We start from the raw sequence: 18,621 nt of genomic DNA on the forward strand, positions 1-18,621 counted from the left end.
CCCACTACTCTGCTCTCAGAATTACATTATTTTACAATATTCTGAATGCATTTTCATTCCCATATTCAAATTAACACCGTAATTTTTTACAGAAACAAAAGCAGACAGTAGCTGAGAAATAAATAATTTGATTATTACTGAAAGGAAATTACAAGAGAAATTTTTGAGGGATGGATATGTTTCTTTTTAATGAGGCCAGGAAGCCAAAAGTCCCCCAGTTTCAGTTGTTAAATATGAACATTTAAATTTTTTTCTATTTTACTAAGCTGAATATTTTTGGCCTTTTGACAGTGCAGGGAATTTGAATATGCCACCTTATGCACTGCCGACTCGCAGAGGACTTTTTAAAAGCCTTTTCTGGCATTTTGAAGACCCAGTGACTACAATGGATAATGACAATATTTGTTAGCTGCTGCTGTGGTTAAATTACAGATAATAGGCTGTGAGGAGGCAGACAGGAGAGGGGAGCATGGCATGAAAAATGTGGAACCATAAACATCATAGTTATTTTGCGTTCAGGGAGCTCCACATTGTACAGTTACTTAATTTGATCATCAGTGCTAAACATAAACTCTGATTTTGGACTGTTAGTTTGACCGAACAAGTATTTAGGAGACCTCACCTTCAACTCTTTGTGAAGATTTGAAGTTTTATCTTACTAGAAAATGCTGATGGAATACGGTTGGTTTGTAGCTGCTTCTTCTTCTTCTTTTCTTTTTTCCCCTCCATCATTTAGGCTGTTTTTACAGAAGATTACTTGTTGATATCCACTGTGATGTACATACACACAGAGAATAACCTTCTCTGGGACCCCTTTCAGAGGTTTCATATACGGCTGCACCACAGGCTGCTCTTTGTGCTGATTTCTGGGCCTAACTGAGATTATATGTGTGCGCGCAATATCAGGGTGGTTTCTGGGTTATCCTAGGCCACACACGCGCGCGCGTTCTCTCACATACTTTTAAGTACAGTTGCACACATTTTTATGCACAGTGTGTCTCTAGCTCTCTCTGCTTCTCTCCCCTCATTCACCCTGGTAGTCTCTCAGCCAGCTCCAAGCCGTTTAGCTATGCCCCCTCGCTTTGTCTGTGTGGAGGGATTACTCTGTCCTTTGTGATTATCTGTCTATTAATAGCTTCCTTTAAGGCTGTTCACATGCTTCAACAGAAGCAGAGTTGCAGGATTCCGAGGCCCCGGGCTCTCCAACACAATCCGACCCCGAATTGTGAAGAGGGTAATTACAGTAATGATGTACAGCATACTGTACACTGCTGTACTGAGAGGAAGGACTCGTACATACACACCAAAGAGTGCAGGAGTACACACAAAGCAAGCAAGAACATGTTTTTTGTTTTTGTTTTTTTGCTGCGGTGTGCAACAAATTGGACTACATAATAATGTATATTGATACAGCTTGCAGGCGCATACACAGCCAAACATAAAATACAGAGGCTAACAAAGAGCTCTCTTCTGATGCCACTGGGGTGATGAACCTCAGATATACACCCATCACGTATAACATTATGAGCACTGACAGGTGAAGTGAATAACAATGGTTATCTCTTCATCATGGCACCTGTTAGTGGGTGGGATATATTACAGACCGAGTGAACATTCAGTCCTCAAAGTTGATGTGTTAGAAGCAGGAAAAATGGGTAAGTGTAAGGATTTGAGCGAATTTGACAAGGGCCTAATTACGATGGCTAAGCGACTCGGTCAGAGCATCTCCAAAATAGCAGCTCTTCTGGGGTGTTCCCGTTCTGCAGCGGTCAGTATCTGTCAAAAGTGGTCCAAGGAAGGTACGGTGGTGAACCAGCAACAGGGTCATGGGCAACCAAAGCTCATTGATGCATGTGGGGAGCCAAAAAGGTCTGATAGAAAGGCGTGAGAACACAAAGTGCATCACAGTGGTGTATGAGGCTGCATAGGTGCAGAGCAGTCAGGGTGCCCATGCAGATGCCTGTCCACCACCATAAAAGGTGATGGACAGTGATGGCAGTAGAAATTATAAAAAGCACTGATGGGCATGTGAGAACTGGACGATGGAGCAATAGAAGAACATGGCCTGGTCTGATGAATCAGAATTTCTTCTACATCACATGTAGGGCTGCACGATTAATCGTTAGAAAATCGCGATCTCGATTCATACTTATGTGCGATCTCATTTCCAAATGACAACGATTTAAAAAAAAAAAAAAAAAAAAAAGACGACGACGATTGTACCGCATTTTGATCCGGGACGTAATCTGCATGAAAACAAGCGCTCACTCTTACTGCTCAACAAATGACAAGGGCGGAGCCTTATACCACGTGATACAGAAGCTGTGCCGTGTGATGCTAAAATTAGCAGGGAAAAAAACAACGGAGAGCACGTCAGGGATGACGAGAAAGTGACAGGAGAAAATCCGTCCCGGTCAACCACCCAAACATCAATAACGGGAACCTTATACAGCGCTTCCCTATACCCGTCGAACTCCCGCAGGCACAAAGAAATTACGGAGGCTATTACTTATCACCTGACCAAAGATACGGCTCCCATCAACACTGTGCAAAACGAGGGATTTAGGAAAATGATCAACACCCTAGACAAACGCTACACAGTGCCGTCCCGCAACTATTTTTCTGTTGTTGCACTACCTGCTCTATACACGCAGTGTCGAGCAACGGTGGAGACGGAATTACAAGCAGTACAACATTTTGCGGCAACCACAAAACGTGAGACATTTGTTGTTTTTATGTTTATTTATTGTTTTTATTTTCAGTTTCAACTGTTACGAAGTTGATGTGCAGTTAATAAGTGCAATAAATATTTATATTGGAAAAGAAAATCGTGAGAGAATCGTGATCTCAATTCTAAGCCAAAAAATCGTGATTCTCATTTTATGCAAAATCGTGCAGCCCTAATCACATGGCTGGTCAGCTGACTATGTGTTGCTTACCTGGGGAACACTTGGAGTCAGGATGGATTATGGGAAGAAGGCAAGCCGGCAGAGGTGTTCTGCTGGAAACCCTGGGTCCTACCTTACATGTGGATGTTACTTTGACACATACAACCTCCCTAAGTGTTGTTGCAGACCATGTACACCGTTTCATGGAAAACCTCTTTTAGCAGGATAATGCATTCTGCCACAAAGCACAAATGGTTCAGCAATGGATTGAGGAGCACAACAATTCTGAAGTGTTGACTTGGCCTCCAGGTTTCTCAGATGCTACCATCTTACAGCACTGTTACTAACATCTGGCTAATTCGTGCTAGATTCCAAGGTGCATCTTCAGAGGACAGGGCTGTTTTGGTATTAAAAGAGGCACCAAAACAGTATCAGGCATGTTTTGCCTGATCAGCATATTTATTCTTGTATTGCACACTGCCCTCTGCACTCACTATACACTGTATAGCACTTTCTTGAACATTGTCCTCTGTATACAGCCCTGTCACCCATATGCATATTACACAACAATGTGACAGATGAAACCTTCTTGATAAAGATGCATGCACGTTTTTCCAGCCCACAGTTCATATTTCACGATGCATAGGCATGCACATGAAGGGTGTTTCACATGCAACACATGATGTGGAAGAAGAGGGACCACTTTGATGCCATATTACTCTCCTGTTTTGCAGTTATGTGTTCAAAGAGAAGACTACATACACACAGACATGACATAGGACAATCTTTACCTGCCCTTTTTTCTTCTCATCTAAAGGAACAGGTTTAGATGTGGAGAGGAACATACAGGGATAGAACACAGAGGACACACCATTATTTTAGCCCAAAAAATCTTTCGTTCTTCACCTAGAGAGACCATAGGTCAGGAAAGTTGTTTACTGTGTTACTGTGTGTGCTGGTTTATTTGGGTTTGCCGTCTGCTACTGCTGAATCCAACACTGATGAGTGATAAGAGTGAGCAAATAAGGGTTGTGTTGCAGGCCATTAAGCTAAAGCAGTGAACAGAAATGGATGCTGAAACACCACAAAACCAGGTCATCCCTGGGGTCAGCAACGCAATAAAGTGGTGCAAATGAATCTTCTAGTTGTCGTAATTTCTGATGTTCTTTATCAAGCAGATTGTTTAATTTGAGCAGAAAAGAGTGAATCCCTCTTATGTGTACAATAAGACTGCAGCACAATTTGTGGGCTATTTTAGCGCTGAGTAAACTTGGCAGGATAAGAATATTTTTGCGTGTGTTGTAACGTCTCAACCAAACGTGAAAAATTCAGCTAAAATCAGCTTGCTGTGCATTCTCTCTGATAAATGAACATTTATTGTGGAAGTTTGTGGAGCAGGGATTAGGACTGCTGCCAGTCAGCCGGGGTTTGGGTTTGATTGTGACTGGCCCGGTTGGATGCAGCCTCAATGAGCTGAGCTAAAGCAGGAGGCCAGCAGGTCGTGAGTAACTAGTGGCATTTGGATCAAAACACATTCAGCATAATCACTTTAAATGCGCTCAAGGAGATCTGCAGAGGACTTTTTTCCCCAGGACAGGAAACTGCACTTTCTCTTTAAACGGTCAGAGCTTCAGGAAGAGGATTTTAGCCATTCATTGTGATGAGCTGACAAAAAAGGAAGAATGAACCAAATCATCCATTCATACAGAAGTTTAATTATGTTTCTTCAGCCGCAGATCATTTTCTAATTTCCCAAGTTAATATTATTTAAAAGAAGTAAAGTAGAAGACATTTTAAACCCTTTTTATTTCTAACAGGATGTTGAGGTTTGCTACACAGGATGCTTACAGCACAGTTGAAGTATTCTGGTCATACGTTAATATGATTCTGCTTCTCTGCCATACAAACAGTTTATGCACTATTCAGCCTCACAGTGATTGCTTCTTCATAACAGCAACACCGATGTATAGGCGCTTCACACATCATGTGTCCTTGAACTTTTATTAGTTCCCCTCTTGTCAGAGTTTTTACAAAGCTGAATTGGATTTGGATTTTGTTGACTAAAGTCATCTTAGTTTAGGCTAAACTGGAGCTGCCACAGACTGACAGGAAGCACGTTAAAGGAAGGCATCGCACTGAATTTATCTCTTTGTTTTCATAATGATTTGTAGTTAAAACTAGACTTGATGTAACAGTTTGTGTATCTGTATGTTGCTTGTCAGTGCTTTTCACTATTTCTACTACTGGAAAGGGCCGTGAAATCAACAAATATGCAAAATCCCCCCCTTTTTTGCATTTCTTTCTATAAAATAGGCATATTTCCTTCTTTCAGTCTATTATTTGGTTTGAAAAATGAAGTATTTCAGAGGTAAAATAATGAATCACCTACTCAATATCACAAAACCTGCATGTTATGGTGAGGTGAAAAAGTCATTTCACCGGTACTCCCAAACTTTCTCGCTCATTTACATGTATATTGTGACTCATCGTCAGTAGCAATAGAATTCAAAATGCAGACAAGCGCTTTGAAGTGTAATTGTGGAGCGCACACATGCACAGTAGTAGCAGTGTGCTGTCTTCAGAGCAGCAGCTTATCTCTTACATAATAATGGCCCAGTCCTGCCGGGTTGAGAGCACCGGGTCTTGAGTTGTGGCGATCTGGGAAGATTGTTGCTCATCTCCCCCGCAGGTCTGAACTCTGTGCGACCTTCTTGTCGTGTCTGTCACAGTGGGATCAGAATAAAGACACCTGCCGCCTTCTTCTGCCTGCACATCCATACAATTCGTGACAGCGTTGCCTCTCCCATCAGAAACACTCGCTGCTGGATAATGAGGCTGTCACACTCATCCTGCCTGTGCAGACAGGGGTCTGCAGGGAAGATGAATAAGTTAAAAGCTGTTGCAGAGCAAGAAGCACACTTTTACAACTGAGGCATGCACTGGTAGCATCCTTCGTTTCTTTTGAACAGCCCTCTGTGAACATCTATTGGAGAGCTCGGAAACTCCGATTTCTTCTTCTAGGCAAAGTCACACATTTTCTTCTTTGTGGCTGTAACTACCCACCTACTTCATCTTGTGTTTACACCAAACAGAGATGCTCTGCTTTCGCTCCAAATATTAAAACAGGGGATTCAGGAAGCGACAAAATCAGGACAAGATGAGGGCAGATCAGTAACAGTTTAACTACTACATGGTATTGGATGTGTCTTTAACCCAATCTGCCTGTAGACAATTGACTAAGAAGTAAAGAAAGTATAACTTGATCTCAATGTGGCTAAAAATGGTTTTCATTACCAACAACTTCCTGTGCTAATTGTTTAGTTTTATGGAGAAAGCAGTTTTTTAGTTTCAAAGGGTAGAATCGTGACCATGACCATTAATTGCTTTTCTCATAAAATGGTAATGAAAAAATAAATCAATAAATATTAATGTGGTTATTTGTGTGTCAGGCCTCTGTCCCACCAGGTCTGCTCAAATCCCTGTTTTTACTCTGCCCGTCTTTGACCATGTGGTGTTTGCTATTACAGCTTTCTGGTAGCTGTGGGAGTCAGAAGCATCTGCTCGCTCCAGATATGTGTCTTTACCAATTTATCTAACCTTTGTCATCATCTTTCTCTTCCCCCGTGTTTGCTTTTGCCTGTCTAGACGTGCCGGCGGCGGAGCAGCCGGAGCTGTTCCTGAAGAAGCTGCAGCAGTGCTGTACTGTCTTTGACTTCATGGACACGCTGTCAGACCTCAAGATGAAGGAGTACAAGCGCTCCACGCTCAACGAGCTGGTGGACTACGTGACCGTAAGCCGGGGCTACCTGACGGAACAGGCCTACCCCGAGGTTGTGAAAATGGTAAGAAAGAATGAATCCGCCCATTCTGCGTAAACAGTAGATTTGCACTCTGTCTGTTTCCATTTATAACCTGCGCAAAAGCCTTTTCACTTTTATACATCTGCAGTTGTGTGTGTTCTTGAAACTGATATAATGTTATATATAATGCAGGTAATGAAATAGCATTCAGTTTCAAATAACAAAACAGAACACTGAATTTCAGTTTTTTTGTTTTCGCCATGTCCACTCACAACTTTACACCATCTTCATCTCAAAGATGGAGGAAAGTTTGCAGTGATGGGTGTTGGTTTGTCTGCACAAAGCCCTTTTGTCAATTTTTGACCAATAAATCATTAAGCTGACCTTGAGCACCTTGTGGATGGAATCTAAATTTTAATCGACTGTTCGCCATTCATTCAAAACTTTACAATCTATCGTTTTTTACAGACTGCTACCAAAATTGTAACCTCTTTGGAGCAGGTACTAAAAACTGAAAATTTTATTACATTTAATAAGGTAAAAATGTCTGTTTTTGTCAGTGGGGTCTGGAGATGTTTCCTGTCTTAGCGTGTCATCCCCATATCTAAAGAATTTTACTGTCTCTTGACACGTGAAAGTTTAACATTAAGGTAACATGCACCTTGAAATTTCGAGTCATTGATGGGGCAGTGCTGTGTGGCCCTTGTAGGTAGTGTTGGTGTGTAAAGCCAGTGGTGCTGAAAATGAGTACTGACAGACATGTTTACATAGTGTGCCTCCTTTGGGTCAAAGCTTACTTCTTAAAGAAAAGCTTGTTTGTAATAATTAGATTTCACTTTTCCCAGTCGTCTTTTTGTGCAGTCATGTTTTGTCTCACGGCTGGAAAATGTCAGCCCCCTGCAGCCCTCGGCACTGATGGTGTAAAGGTGTGAGTGGACATAGTGAAAATGTTCTGTTTAAATTTGTTACTTGTCATTATTCAGTGGGAGGAAACTGATTCAGCTTCAGTCTGATGCTTGGATTCTTTAGTTAGACTCACTAGAGCAGGCGAGTGGGTGTTGCTGTGTTCTTTTCTCAGGGAAGGAGTAGTTGTAGTTGTTTTTCGTTTTCTCTCTTGTAGGTCAGTCAAATTTATGAGCTATGTTAGTTCACTTTTAGTTCTGTTCTTTGATTTGGCAGCAGCCACAGACCCTATCCAGCCCCACGGGACGTCCATTTTTTTTGGTTTAGTATGTAAAGTCTACTACTAGAGAATAAATAACTAATCCTGTGTGGTTGAAATGTTGCTTCCCTCTTTTCCTAGCTCAGCAGGGGCATAGCAGTGATATTTGAGTGCTCCGTGTACAGACACATAGGAGATGAGCAGATACACAGGAGGAAAATAAGAGCAGAACAGGAGCTGGTGTGCATGTTGGCAGCTACGTATGTTCAGCTAATGAACACAGACCCCACAATGAACAGAGGCCCTGAAGTACTCATTGCTAATATTTTTTTTAAACTAGTGCACCAAGTTGTTATTAGGTTTAATTACTTGGAGCCTTCCACAGAGTAGATCTTCAGGCCGTTGAGGACAGTCATAACTGAAGGTCTGCTGCAGTACATACAGGTACTGTAAAAGAAGCAGTCCTGTGCTGAGACAGAAAACATACTGGTCTAATGGACATTTAGAAAAACTGACACAGCACAATATTATTTTCAGAGGTTTCTGCCTGATGACAACTCTTTGATAAGAGTTAACAAAGTCGGTCTCATTAAGAAGAGACATACATGCGGACAGCATTGTAATTCATTGTATTATTCTTAGTGAATCTAATGTATCACCTGCCACACACATCTGGACTGATGTGGTTTACACTAAACTCTGTTAGGTTTGCTTTGCATGTGGCTAAATGTACTGCTTCATGGTAGTTTTTGTTATCTAGTAGACTATGAACACATAATTAAGTACTCTAAAGCTGAAGTGTAGACATATATACATGTAGATGCTGCAGTGAGGATTGTGAGACTTCTGACTTCTTGCCAGATTTAAAGCATGCTGGTCTGGTTAAAGATGCAATGTTTGAAGATTGTTCAATGGAGAAATGCATCAGAATAGTTGACAAGGAGGTCCATGGTTGTGTGTAATAATTCCCCAAAAAATGTTTTGTTAAATTTTAACCCTGTCAATCCACTCGAAGAAAGAGTTTGAAGAAAAACTGAAGTACTGAAGCAGAGGCTCAAATATTAAGGCATGAATTGAAATGTGGTTTTGGAAACTTGTTTAAACTGACACCTAGTGTCAGTTAAAATGTTTACGTGTACATAAGACTTTAGACTTTTTTACCTTGCAGGGAACAGTTCCCTGCATTGAAGCATCCCTCATGTAAACAGCAGTTATCATCTATATGTTGGGTCAGAACCCCAATTTCCAGTCACTGGATTGAAGTTCCCGCTTTCTTGTTCCAGGTGTCTCACAACATATTCCGGACCCTTCCGCCCAGTGACAGTAACGAGTTTGACCCTGAAGAGGATGAGCCCACACTTGAGGCCTCCTGGCCACACTTACAGGTAAAGTGTGTGTGTGTGTGTGTATAATGACAACCGTTTAGGGGTACTTTGGTGTAATTTCTTTACTAACTTCTGCTAAGTTTGTCTATATACCCACATTTCTGTGCAGTTATCAGTGAGTTGCCAGGTAAAGCTCCTTAGAACAGGCTGAAGCAAGAGCAGTGGTGGGTAGAGTTCAGGAGGAAGTTAAGAGCAAAGTAGTACTGGAGAGTTATGGGAAAGATGGCCAACCAAAGGAGGCAGTTATTATGATACAGGTGTTTGATCTAGTTGGAGGAAGGGTGTCAAGGAGTCTTGAGATGTAAGGAGAAAATTTAGGAATCTAAAAGGAGGGAATACAGGGATGAGCAAACAATGCAGTATTTAATAAGAAATGTGGCAACATGAGGAGGCGCTAAGCTGGGAAGGTTGTACCACAAGTTAAGGTGATGGAGAAGTGAAGAGAGTGTGCTGAAAAGCTGGAAGTAGAGAAGGTAGGACTATCCTGAGATAGGAAATCATAAAATGGAAGGAACTGGCTAGGATCAGGTGAGGATGGCAATAAGTCTTTGTGGACTGTAGCTTTGCAGATAATGATGTGATTTGAAGTGAAAGTTGGCAGCAGGTTACAGTGACCGTAGAGGGGTGGAGGTGTGCCCTGGAAAGTCCACGTGTGGAGAAGGGTGTTTAATATGTGGCTGCCTACAAGAGCAAGACCAAATTGTACTGTTGTGTTTGAATACATAATACATGAAAGAGCTGTATCACGCTAATTAGTGAGCTTTAGAGGTGTTTGCAAGCCTGTTGCTGAATCTCAAACAGAAGCAGGCTAGCAGTGCCCCCATGCTTCTAGTCTTATGATGGTTGTGAGAGTGCTTATTTCATTCTTATATAGAAAAATGGATGATGATATTTCTCAGAATATACATTTAAACTCCATTTAACTTAAATGGACTTTTTTTTTCTCTACCTTGCTCATCCCAGATTACTCTGCTTTTTGTGACTTTTGAGCCGTTTCTCCCTTTAATCCAGTTCTGTTTGAGTATTTATGGGCTTAATTCAATGCACTCATATCTGAGAAGAAGTGATGAGCCTTTGGACTTTTCTATTCTTTTCCACCTGTTATCATGTGAAACAAAGATTTGTTTGCGTCTGAGGTTAACATGAATTCTTTATCAACTGTGTTTCTTTCTCCAGTTGGTATACGAGTTCTTCATTCGGTTCTTGGAGAGTCAGGAATTCCAGCCCAGCATTGCCAAAAAGTACATAGACCAGAAGTTTGTCCTACAGGTGAGTTGTTGAGTCACCTTCAGAATTCTGCTTTTCTACTTCATCATCTTCTTTACTGTCAGTTTAGCTTTTTCATGTCTTTCTTTGCTTTTAAGGCACGTTGCTTTTTTCTGCCTTAAAATTGATTTTTCTCCCCCCTCACCTCTGTGTGTATTCCTTGTGTCCAGCTCTTGGAGTTGTTTGACAGCGAGGACCCTCGGGAGAGAGACTATCTGAAGACAGTCTTGCATAGAATCTACGGCAAATTCCTGGGGCTGAGGGCTTTTATACGAAAACAGATCAATAATATTTTTCTACGGTGAGTAAACATGAATTCTTCAGATGTCTGGGCTGGAAAAAGCTTCTGTTTGTATGTGAGTGGAATTTTTTTCACGATAAAAAGGAAGCCACGGTAGAAAGTTGCCAGTCAACAGAGTGGAGCTAAAAATTCGAATAGACAAGGCTCACAAATAAAAGCAAAGAGCTGAATTCTTGATCTCTGCCGTGAGGGGATCAGATGGCTCTCTTATTCAGTAGAGAATATTTGCTGGCAAAGCTTTGCTCCACTTCTCACCTTATAGGGAAAGGTCACTGAAAATCAATACAGACTTGTTCTGAGTGATCTCCTTCATCTTATGATGTGTACCCTGTTCTCCTGGATGACGGTGCTGTTTGAGTGAAAATGATGTGAGCTGTAAGCTATGGTCTTGTCAGCTGAACACCTGTGGGAAATATGGACCAATGTCCTACGCCCTTTGCACACATGCACAGCAGCCCTGAGTTTTCGTAGACATCATCCAACAAATGCCAGAAAGCACAAATGTTATTAAGCAGGCCGAGTCCTGCACCCTGCACCAAACTTCTGATTGGATCGTATGCAAGAATAGAGCAGCTAATTGTTCAGTGAAGTCATATGAGTGGGTCACATTTCCTCCATAAACCAAACATTTCTATTAGTGGAAACCCAGCTAAAGTGGACTGTCTCCTGCTGTGTGATGCATGTGAAAAATGACAACTGTGATTAGCGTCCCAACCTGATTTCTCCTGTTGGTGACATCATGTGGAAGTTTATGTCCTCTTCATCATCATCTCCTTCCCCTTTTTCGTCTTATAATAATTCTTGACCTTCTTCCTTGTTTTTCACCTCATTCTTCACTTTCATCACCTTTTTTCATCTTGTTTTTCTTCCTCCTCACCTTCCCTTCACCTTCCCTTTGATGTTCCTCTTCACTTTATTCTTCTACACCTTCTTTTTCACTCTATTTCTGTTCTTTCTCACAATCATCCAAACTCCAAATTACAAAATGTGTTTCAGAAGAACGAAGTTTATCCCTGCCATCTATAGAGTCAGTACCTAGGCACAATGACACTGTTGAAAGCCGATGACGGTTTTTCCTTTAATATAATTACATTTGTGTCAGTGTTCCTCAGAAGTTTGTAAAGGCCACAATAGAGAGAATATGGGACTCAAAAGTGGAGAAACCCACCCCAGAATAAGTGATCATGGCACTGTGTGTCTGCTGAATGTGTAAATGAATAAAGTATGCGCTTACCCAAAAGAGCCAGTTATTGCAAACAAGCTTACACTGAGAGTTTACGGAGACTTTTCTGCTTCTGTTCTGATTATTTGTACAGCCAAAGGATGAGAAGGATGTTAGAAATATCTGTGGCTGTTGGTTCAAACCTGGAACTCCTCTTTGTGTGTGTGTGTGTTTTGTCATTATTTGTGTTAATTTACAAATTACCTGTTTTTTGCCATTCTTTGAGAGTTTTAGTGCTTGTGTCTTTTCATCGTGTGCCTTCTCTCATCTCCTCCTCGGTCTGCCTCCCTCTCTGTCTGTCTGCAGTTTTGTTTATGAGACGGAGCACTTCAACGGGGTGGCTGAGTTGCTGGAGATCCTGGGGAGGTATGTGGGGGGCCTCTGAGCCTCAGACACACATTTACATTCTGCTCTGTTATTGCTGATGCTTTTAGCCTGAGTGACTGAGACCTGAGAGTGACAGCAGAACTCAACTCAACTCTGCTATCTTGCTGTGGTTTTGTAGATGTAACAATGAGGATTTTTTTTTAACGTCTTTAATTTAATCAGGCAAGCTGGAGTTTTTTTTAAGATACCCAAGGAGGCTAAAGACTTGGAACTAAAACGCTGAATGATTAGGTTCCATAAAAACAGGATTTTAACAGAGCAGAGTGAATTCCAGGAGCACGGTTTGACTTGGAGATGAGAAGTAAATTAATCCTCCTTTCAGCTTAACAGGCTTTTTAAGTAGTGAAACAAGATAGAAAGTACATTGACTTTGTGATTCGAGTTGTTTGAGGTCAGACAGAGAAAAGGGCATTTTTCTGTAATACTTTATTTGTTAATAAAAATATTTTAATATCCAGAAACATATCCAGATAACCTCTTTGGAACGTCTTCAGTGCTCTGGAAACTGCAGTGTTTTACACAGACATTACTTAACATTTGGGTACCCACTCTGACCATTTTTAAAACATTTTGTAATCAGACTTTGCCTCTCCCAACTTTCCTCTTATTTAAGTTCAATCTCTAGCGTCAGCTCTTTTGAGTTTGCTTTTGTACTATTTTTCCACATCATTCAGCCGCTTCTTCGGAGAAGATCTCATCCTGTGGTCACACTGATTGGACCGCAGTCTCTGTTCTCCTCTGGAGCTCCACTGTGAGCTGAGGGCCATTCTAACTACAAACTGCAAAAAGTTGGAGAACTGGCACATGTGACCTTTTGCCAAGGTCGTCGAGGTTGCATAACAACAAGGACTTCAGGGGTGCATTCGCCACCTGCAGTCTGAGACAGTAGCTTTGGACTGCAATGAGACTCATTCAAAATAGAGCCAATTGAAATAATTGCAAAGAACGTAAAAAATAAAAGTATTATTTAGTAGCTCAGTTAGGAATGCATGCTTGTGTATTTGTGCCACAAACAGAGGGTTAACCCGTGGAAAACACTGATATGTATGTGACGTTAAGGTCGGCAGATAACAAATTACATGATATGTTTCATGGAACATGATCCGCAGTCCGACCTCTGACAGTCATAAATTTTTGTTGTTGACTATCAAAGCTTCAACTGATTTTCAGGGAGAGCCTGGACGAGCGTGACAAACCAATCAACCAACATTAAAGTCAAACCAACTCCAGAAGAAACACTCCAACTATGGGAATGAGACGGGCTTCTCCTTGGAGAGCTTGCTGGCACATACATTCAATAACATCTCTGACATTTGTCTGGCACGCAGCATAGACACGGAGCACTGTCGCTTAAACAAACATGAATCTGATACAACACAATGTAAAACAAACAGGATTGTTGCGATTTTTGTGAGGATCATCAGGTCTGTTTTCTTGGTTCAGGTCAGGCCTGTGTTTCTTCCCCAGACCACATCACCTGTTTAAACAGTGTTCTTTTGGTCTGCAGCTCATTGATCTTCCACTTGCTTTCATAGGGTCACAATAAAGTTCTTTTATGTGTTCTTGTTTAATTTATATTCACATTTTCCTTGTTGTCTCCTCCTTCTCTCTTCCAGTATAATCAATGGTTTTGCTCTGCCACTGAAAGCAGAGCATAAACAGTTTCTGGTCAAAGTGTTGATTCCCCTCCACACTGTCAGGAGTCTGTCCCTCTTCCATGCACAGGTAACAATAGTGTGTATAGAGTATGTGGGTAAATGCTAATATCTGCCACCTTTAGATTTGGTGGAATCCCAGGCGTAGTTTATTCACAAACAGAACTTGGAACCTCGAAAAGTATCCTGTTTGCTTTTTAAGGTGTGCTTTCGTGCTATAGCTTATGTGTATGTTTGTGTGTTTTTATACACGGAAGGAATCTAAATGTGTAATAATATTATAGTTGACAGCAGCCGTGAAAATCAGCAGAAACACAGTGGTTTAAAAAGTAAAATCATTTGAAAGCTCTTTCACTGCTATGTTTGTACGTCTGAGCTGCTGTTGTAAGCCTTGCTCGAGGCTTAATGTGATGTTTGTTTTAACCTCCGGATTCCTCTCCTCACAGTTGGCGTATTGCATTGTACAATTCCTAGAGAAAGACCCAACATTAACAGAACCAGTAAGTATCTATGCACAACTCCTCCTATCAGTCACCTTTGTGTGTGCCCCCCCCCGAGCTTTGAGCAACTGTTCTCATCAGCAGATCAGTGGCTCCCATGACAGCTGACAGGTGCTTCAGAAAAACTTCCATTAAATGGACGCTGAGTTAAGATTTAGTGGTCAAATCACAGGGACTGTATGCAAACATCGCTTATTACTCAGTGTGTAATTACAGCATCTGTATTATTTCATTTTTCATTCCCCCTCCCAGTTTGTCATGAAAGTGTTTCACATCAACGACAGAGTCAGAAATGTAAAGAATGACATTACTGTTATTATTATTTCAACTCAAATACTTGTATTTAAGAAAGAAAAAGGGGGGGGGGGGGGGAGGAGCCAACTGTATGAACTCTGGCATCTTCTCTCAGGTCATCAGAGGCTTACTGAAGTTCTGGCCAAAGACCTGCAGTCAAAAAGAGGTGAGGCTCATTTGTTGCTAAATGCAAAAAAACCCCAAAACAACAACAACAACAACAAAACTGTGTGTTTTTAAACATCATCTTGTGTGTTGATATTGTCCCTCTTCCACGGCACTGCAGGTGATGTTTCTAGGGGAGCTGGAGGAGATTCTGGACGTCATCGAACCCACACAGTTCGTCAAGATCCAGGAGCCGCTTTTCAAACAGATCTCCAGATGTGTCTCCAGCCCACATTTCCAGGTCAGCGATGACTCATTGTTCCTTTCCTGACAATGCCTACGTTTCCTGTGGGGTGGGGGTGGCCTAATTTGTATCATGGGGAACATTTGTGCTTAAACAGTTATTGGTTATTAAAGTGAGTGGTTATTGGTGGCATGAAGACATGGCTCAGTTAGTGTGCGTCCGTCTCGTCCCAGGTTGCAGAGCGAGCTCTTTACTACTGGAACAACGAGTACATCATGAGTTTGATTGAGGAGAACTCCAGCGTCATCCTGCCCATCATGTTTGCCAGCCTCTACAGGATCTCCAAAGAGCACTGGAACCCGTGAGTAGCGTGACTTCTGTGTAATAGATGAGGCTTAATGTTTTCACTTTCTACTGATGTTCATTAGGAAATGTATACTTCAAGACCTGAGTAGAGTCACACATACAACCCTCTATACCCCAGCAGAATTGCATTACAATGTTCCACATTCTTGAGAAAAATCTGAATTCCGAACAGCTAAATATAGCTTAAAAAAACTGATATCAATTGGGAATTAGTGTTAATTTGAAGATCACAAGTAGATTGTTGAAACTGCATATGATCGTTTAAGTTACTAGTCACCTCAGGATTCCTCTCCTAAGCCAAAGTCAGGGCTCTAACACAGGAAAACATGCATGCACGTTTATTTATTCCTGATTTTCAGCAAATTAGACTTTAGCTGGCCAGGGGTGGAAATATAAATTACTGAAAAATATTTCATTATCGTGTACCTGTTTTTTGGTTGTTTTATTCCGAATTTATTGCCAAGTGTTGATATTATTCAGATATGGTGTGCGTACACGTTCGTAGACACAACCAGTCATCGAAACATGCCAGCTGGCTGTGACTGTTGTGGGGTGCATGGGGCACATATGGATCTTAAAGAGGGTTATACTCCAGTGCTAATAGGAACAGCATGTTCCTGTTTTTAAGAATAAATGTGGAATGTTTGGAAAAATCTACAAATGGGCTTGATTTTGATCTCAAATTGACAAAAATGTTTGTTAGTTTGCGAATCAGTTGGGCACACGTCGCTGGATGTCTCCATAATTTATCCAAAAATGAAGGCTGGAAGCTCTGTGTCTGCTACCACAGAAGTCTGAAGGAGCAATAAAAATGTGTCGCTGTAAGTTGTCTTACTCTGTCTGTGCTTTTCCCCTCTCAGGGCAATCGTGGCGCTGGTATACAACGTACTGAAGGCCTTCATGGAGATGAACAGTACCTTATTTGATGAACTCACAGCCACTTACAAGTCGGACCGCCAGCGGTAAGAAGCTGCTCACATCATCAGCAGCAGCAGGGGTGATGGGGACTCATGAATAGTGTGATAGTTTGTGATGCCTCCAGGGAGCTGCTTAACACATTACAGGAACACACACAGTGCTACTATCACCCCACTGTGTCAGTCTCAGGATCAATATTAGATGTTGGTTAAAGAAAAGCCACACTGATAAATACTTTGAGTTAGAGCACCAGACTTCCGTTTAGAGTGACTGATTCAATAAAAACATTTCTTTATTTTTTAACTTAGAGCTAATGCTTATTTTGTGCTTAATGCTTATGTGTTTTTGTGTCCCAGTGAGAAGAAGAAGGAGAAGGAACGGGAGGAGCTGTGGAAGAAGCTGGAGGACCTGGAGCTGAAGCGGGGCCTTAGGAGCGACGGAATCATCCCAACTTAACAAAGACAGCGCCGCGCTCCCCTCTGTCCCTCCCCTGTCCTACTGCTCCTCTCCTCCTCCTCTCCCCATCCGACTCCCCGCTCCTCCTCTGCCCTGATCCCGACTCTCCTGCCCTCGACATTAGCCATGTCTGCCCAGAGCTCCTGATACAGGCTGTCGTCTCTGGATCGACACAGAGCGCTCGCTGGTTTCTTAATTTTCTTTCTTTCTTTTTTTTCTTATGCTTTTTTTTTTTCCTCCTGTGTTTGTGCGACTTACTTTACAGTAGATTCATTACGTCTGTTTTCATTATTTCAACAGCACTGTAAATAATTGTTTTTTTTTCTTTTTTTCTCCCTTAAACTGATATTATTGCAAATGGAAAAACAAAACAGTAATAATAATAATAAAAAAGGAAGAAAAAAATAGAAAATGAGAAAATCACTTGTGTGGGAGGGGAATTTAAACAAGAAAAAAAACTTTTTGGACTGTAGGACATGGAATGAACTCTTGGAAAATATTAAAAAAAAAAACACAAAAAAAGAGAGGTTAGATTGATTTTAACTCTTCACCCCAGTCTTCTTCAGTATAGTCCCATATGTCATTTTTATTTTCTTGGTTCTCCTCTTTGCTTTTCCTCTTGTTGCCTCCATCTTTCTGTTCCCTCTCGGTCTTACCAGGCCCCAAGTGAACCAATCACAGTCGCCCCATTCCATCCAAAGGACAACCCTAATCTCCCTGGCCTCACCAACCTGTCTGCAAATTCTGCTTCCTGTTTAAAACAGGCAATGAATCGAACAAAAAAACACACATTAATCTGACAACAGGGCCTTTCACAGTGCACACACAAACACACCACTGACTCTTTAAATGTGTTTACATGTGTGTCCATGCAAATCAGGAGAGTACATAACTACAGGTTCTTTTCCCCCCTTTACTTTGGCGCCCTCTGGTGGTAGTGCCAATACAGATGATGTTAAAAACAACAACAACAACAACATAAAGGCTAAAAACGAACTTTAAACGTGTGCAGTCATAAATGTTCCACACAGCAATAACTGAAATGGTGATGGGGGCTTTGTGCAAACTTTCTCCTGGTGCTTTTGTTTCACCTGTCCCGTGAGACAAGTGTCTCTTTTTAGTCTTTTATAGTTATTCAGCATCTCATTTTATTAACCTCCCTGGCAATGTGGCTGGTTGCCCGAAGTTATAACAGAAAGAGATTAACACATACAAACCAGAAACAATTTGAATCCAGAACCATCTGCATGTAAACACACTCCTATTCATTTCCCCCTCTCCAAAAAAAGGACTACCTTCCATTAGCTGATTACGTTCCTTCTCTGCTTTTGACCCCGTCCCTCCTGCCATACCAGGTATCGCTGGTATCAGTCTGGCACTGGTACTGTCTGGCCATAACGGGGGACTCACAGCTAACGAAAGACACACACACACATGATAACGGGTCCTCAAAGGAGCGCCAAAAAAGAAAAGTACTCCTCGTGTGAAAAGACGAGCGCCTCGCATCACCTCCCACCCCTCTCGCCTCGTCCCTCTAAGCCCACTGGGGGGGCGCCGCGTTGACTTCACAGTATTACAGCAACAGTGACAAAAAAAGACAACCCTGTAAATTGTTATTGAATGCAGTACACTGATAATCTTGTATCTTGTAGTAATTTAGCCTATGTTTTTT

General features: G+C 41.6%; 1 protein-coding gene across 3 annotated transcripts in view; it reads left to right on the forward strand.

Annotated features, from left to right (window-relative positions):
* The window catches only part of ppp2r5eb (protein phosphatase 2, regulatory subunit B', epsilon isoform b), a 50,912-nt gene extending 32,984 nt beyond the window's left edge, over positions 1–17,928 (forward strand). For all 3 annotated transcript variants that reach the window (XM_084914020.1, XM_084914021.1, XM_084914019.1), the window contains exons 3-14: positions 6,534–6,730; positions 9,134–9,235; positions 10,412–10,504; positions 10,672–10,802; positions 12,331–12,390; positions 14,028–14,136; positions 14,513–14,566; positions 14,976–15,026; positions 15,147–15,266; positions 15,443–15,570; positions 16,436–16,537; positions 16,850–17,928. In XM_084914020.1, the coding sequence (XP_084770146.1) occupies positions 6,534–6,730; positions 9,134–9,235; positions 10,412–10,504; positions 10,672–10,802; positions 12,331–12,390; positions 14,028–14,136; positions 14,513–14,566; positions 14,976–15,026; positions 15,147–15,266; positions 15,443–15,570; positions 16,436–16,537; positions 16,850–16,949 (1,247 nt within the window). In that variant the 3' untranslated portion in view covers positions 16,950–17,928. The remainder of the gene's footprint in view (positions 1–6,533; positions 6,731–9,133; positions 9,236–10,411; positions 10,505–10,671; positions 10,803–12,330; positions 12,391–14,027; positions 14,137–14,512; positions 14,567–14,975; positions 15,027–15,146; positions 15,267–15,442; positions 15,571–16,435; positions 16,538–16,849) is intronic.
* The last annotated feature ends 693 nt before the right edge of the window (positions 17,929–18,621 follow it).

This window comes from Perissodus microlepis, chromosome 19 (genome assembly GCF_051167445.1).
Source record: "Perissodus microlepis isolate ML-2025 ecotype Zambia chromosome 19, ASM5116744v1, whole genome shotgun sequence".
NCBI classification, from domain to species: domain Eukaryota; kingdom Metazoa; phylum Chordata; class Actinopteri; order Cichliformes; family Cichlidae; genus Perissodus; species Perissodus microlepis.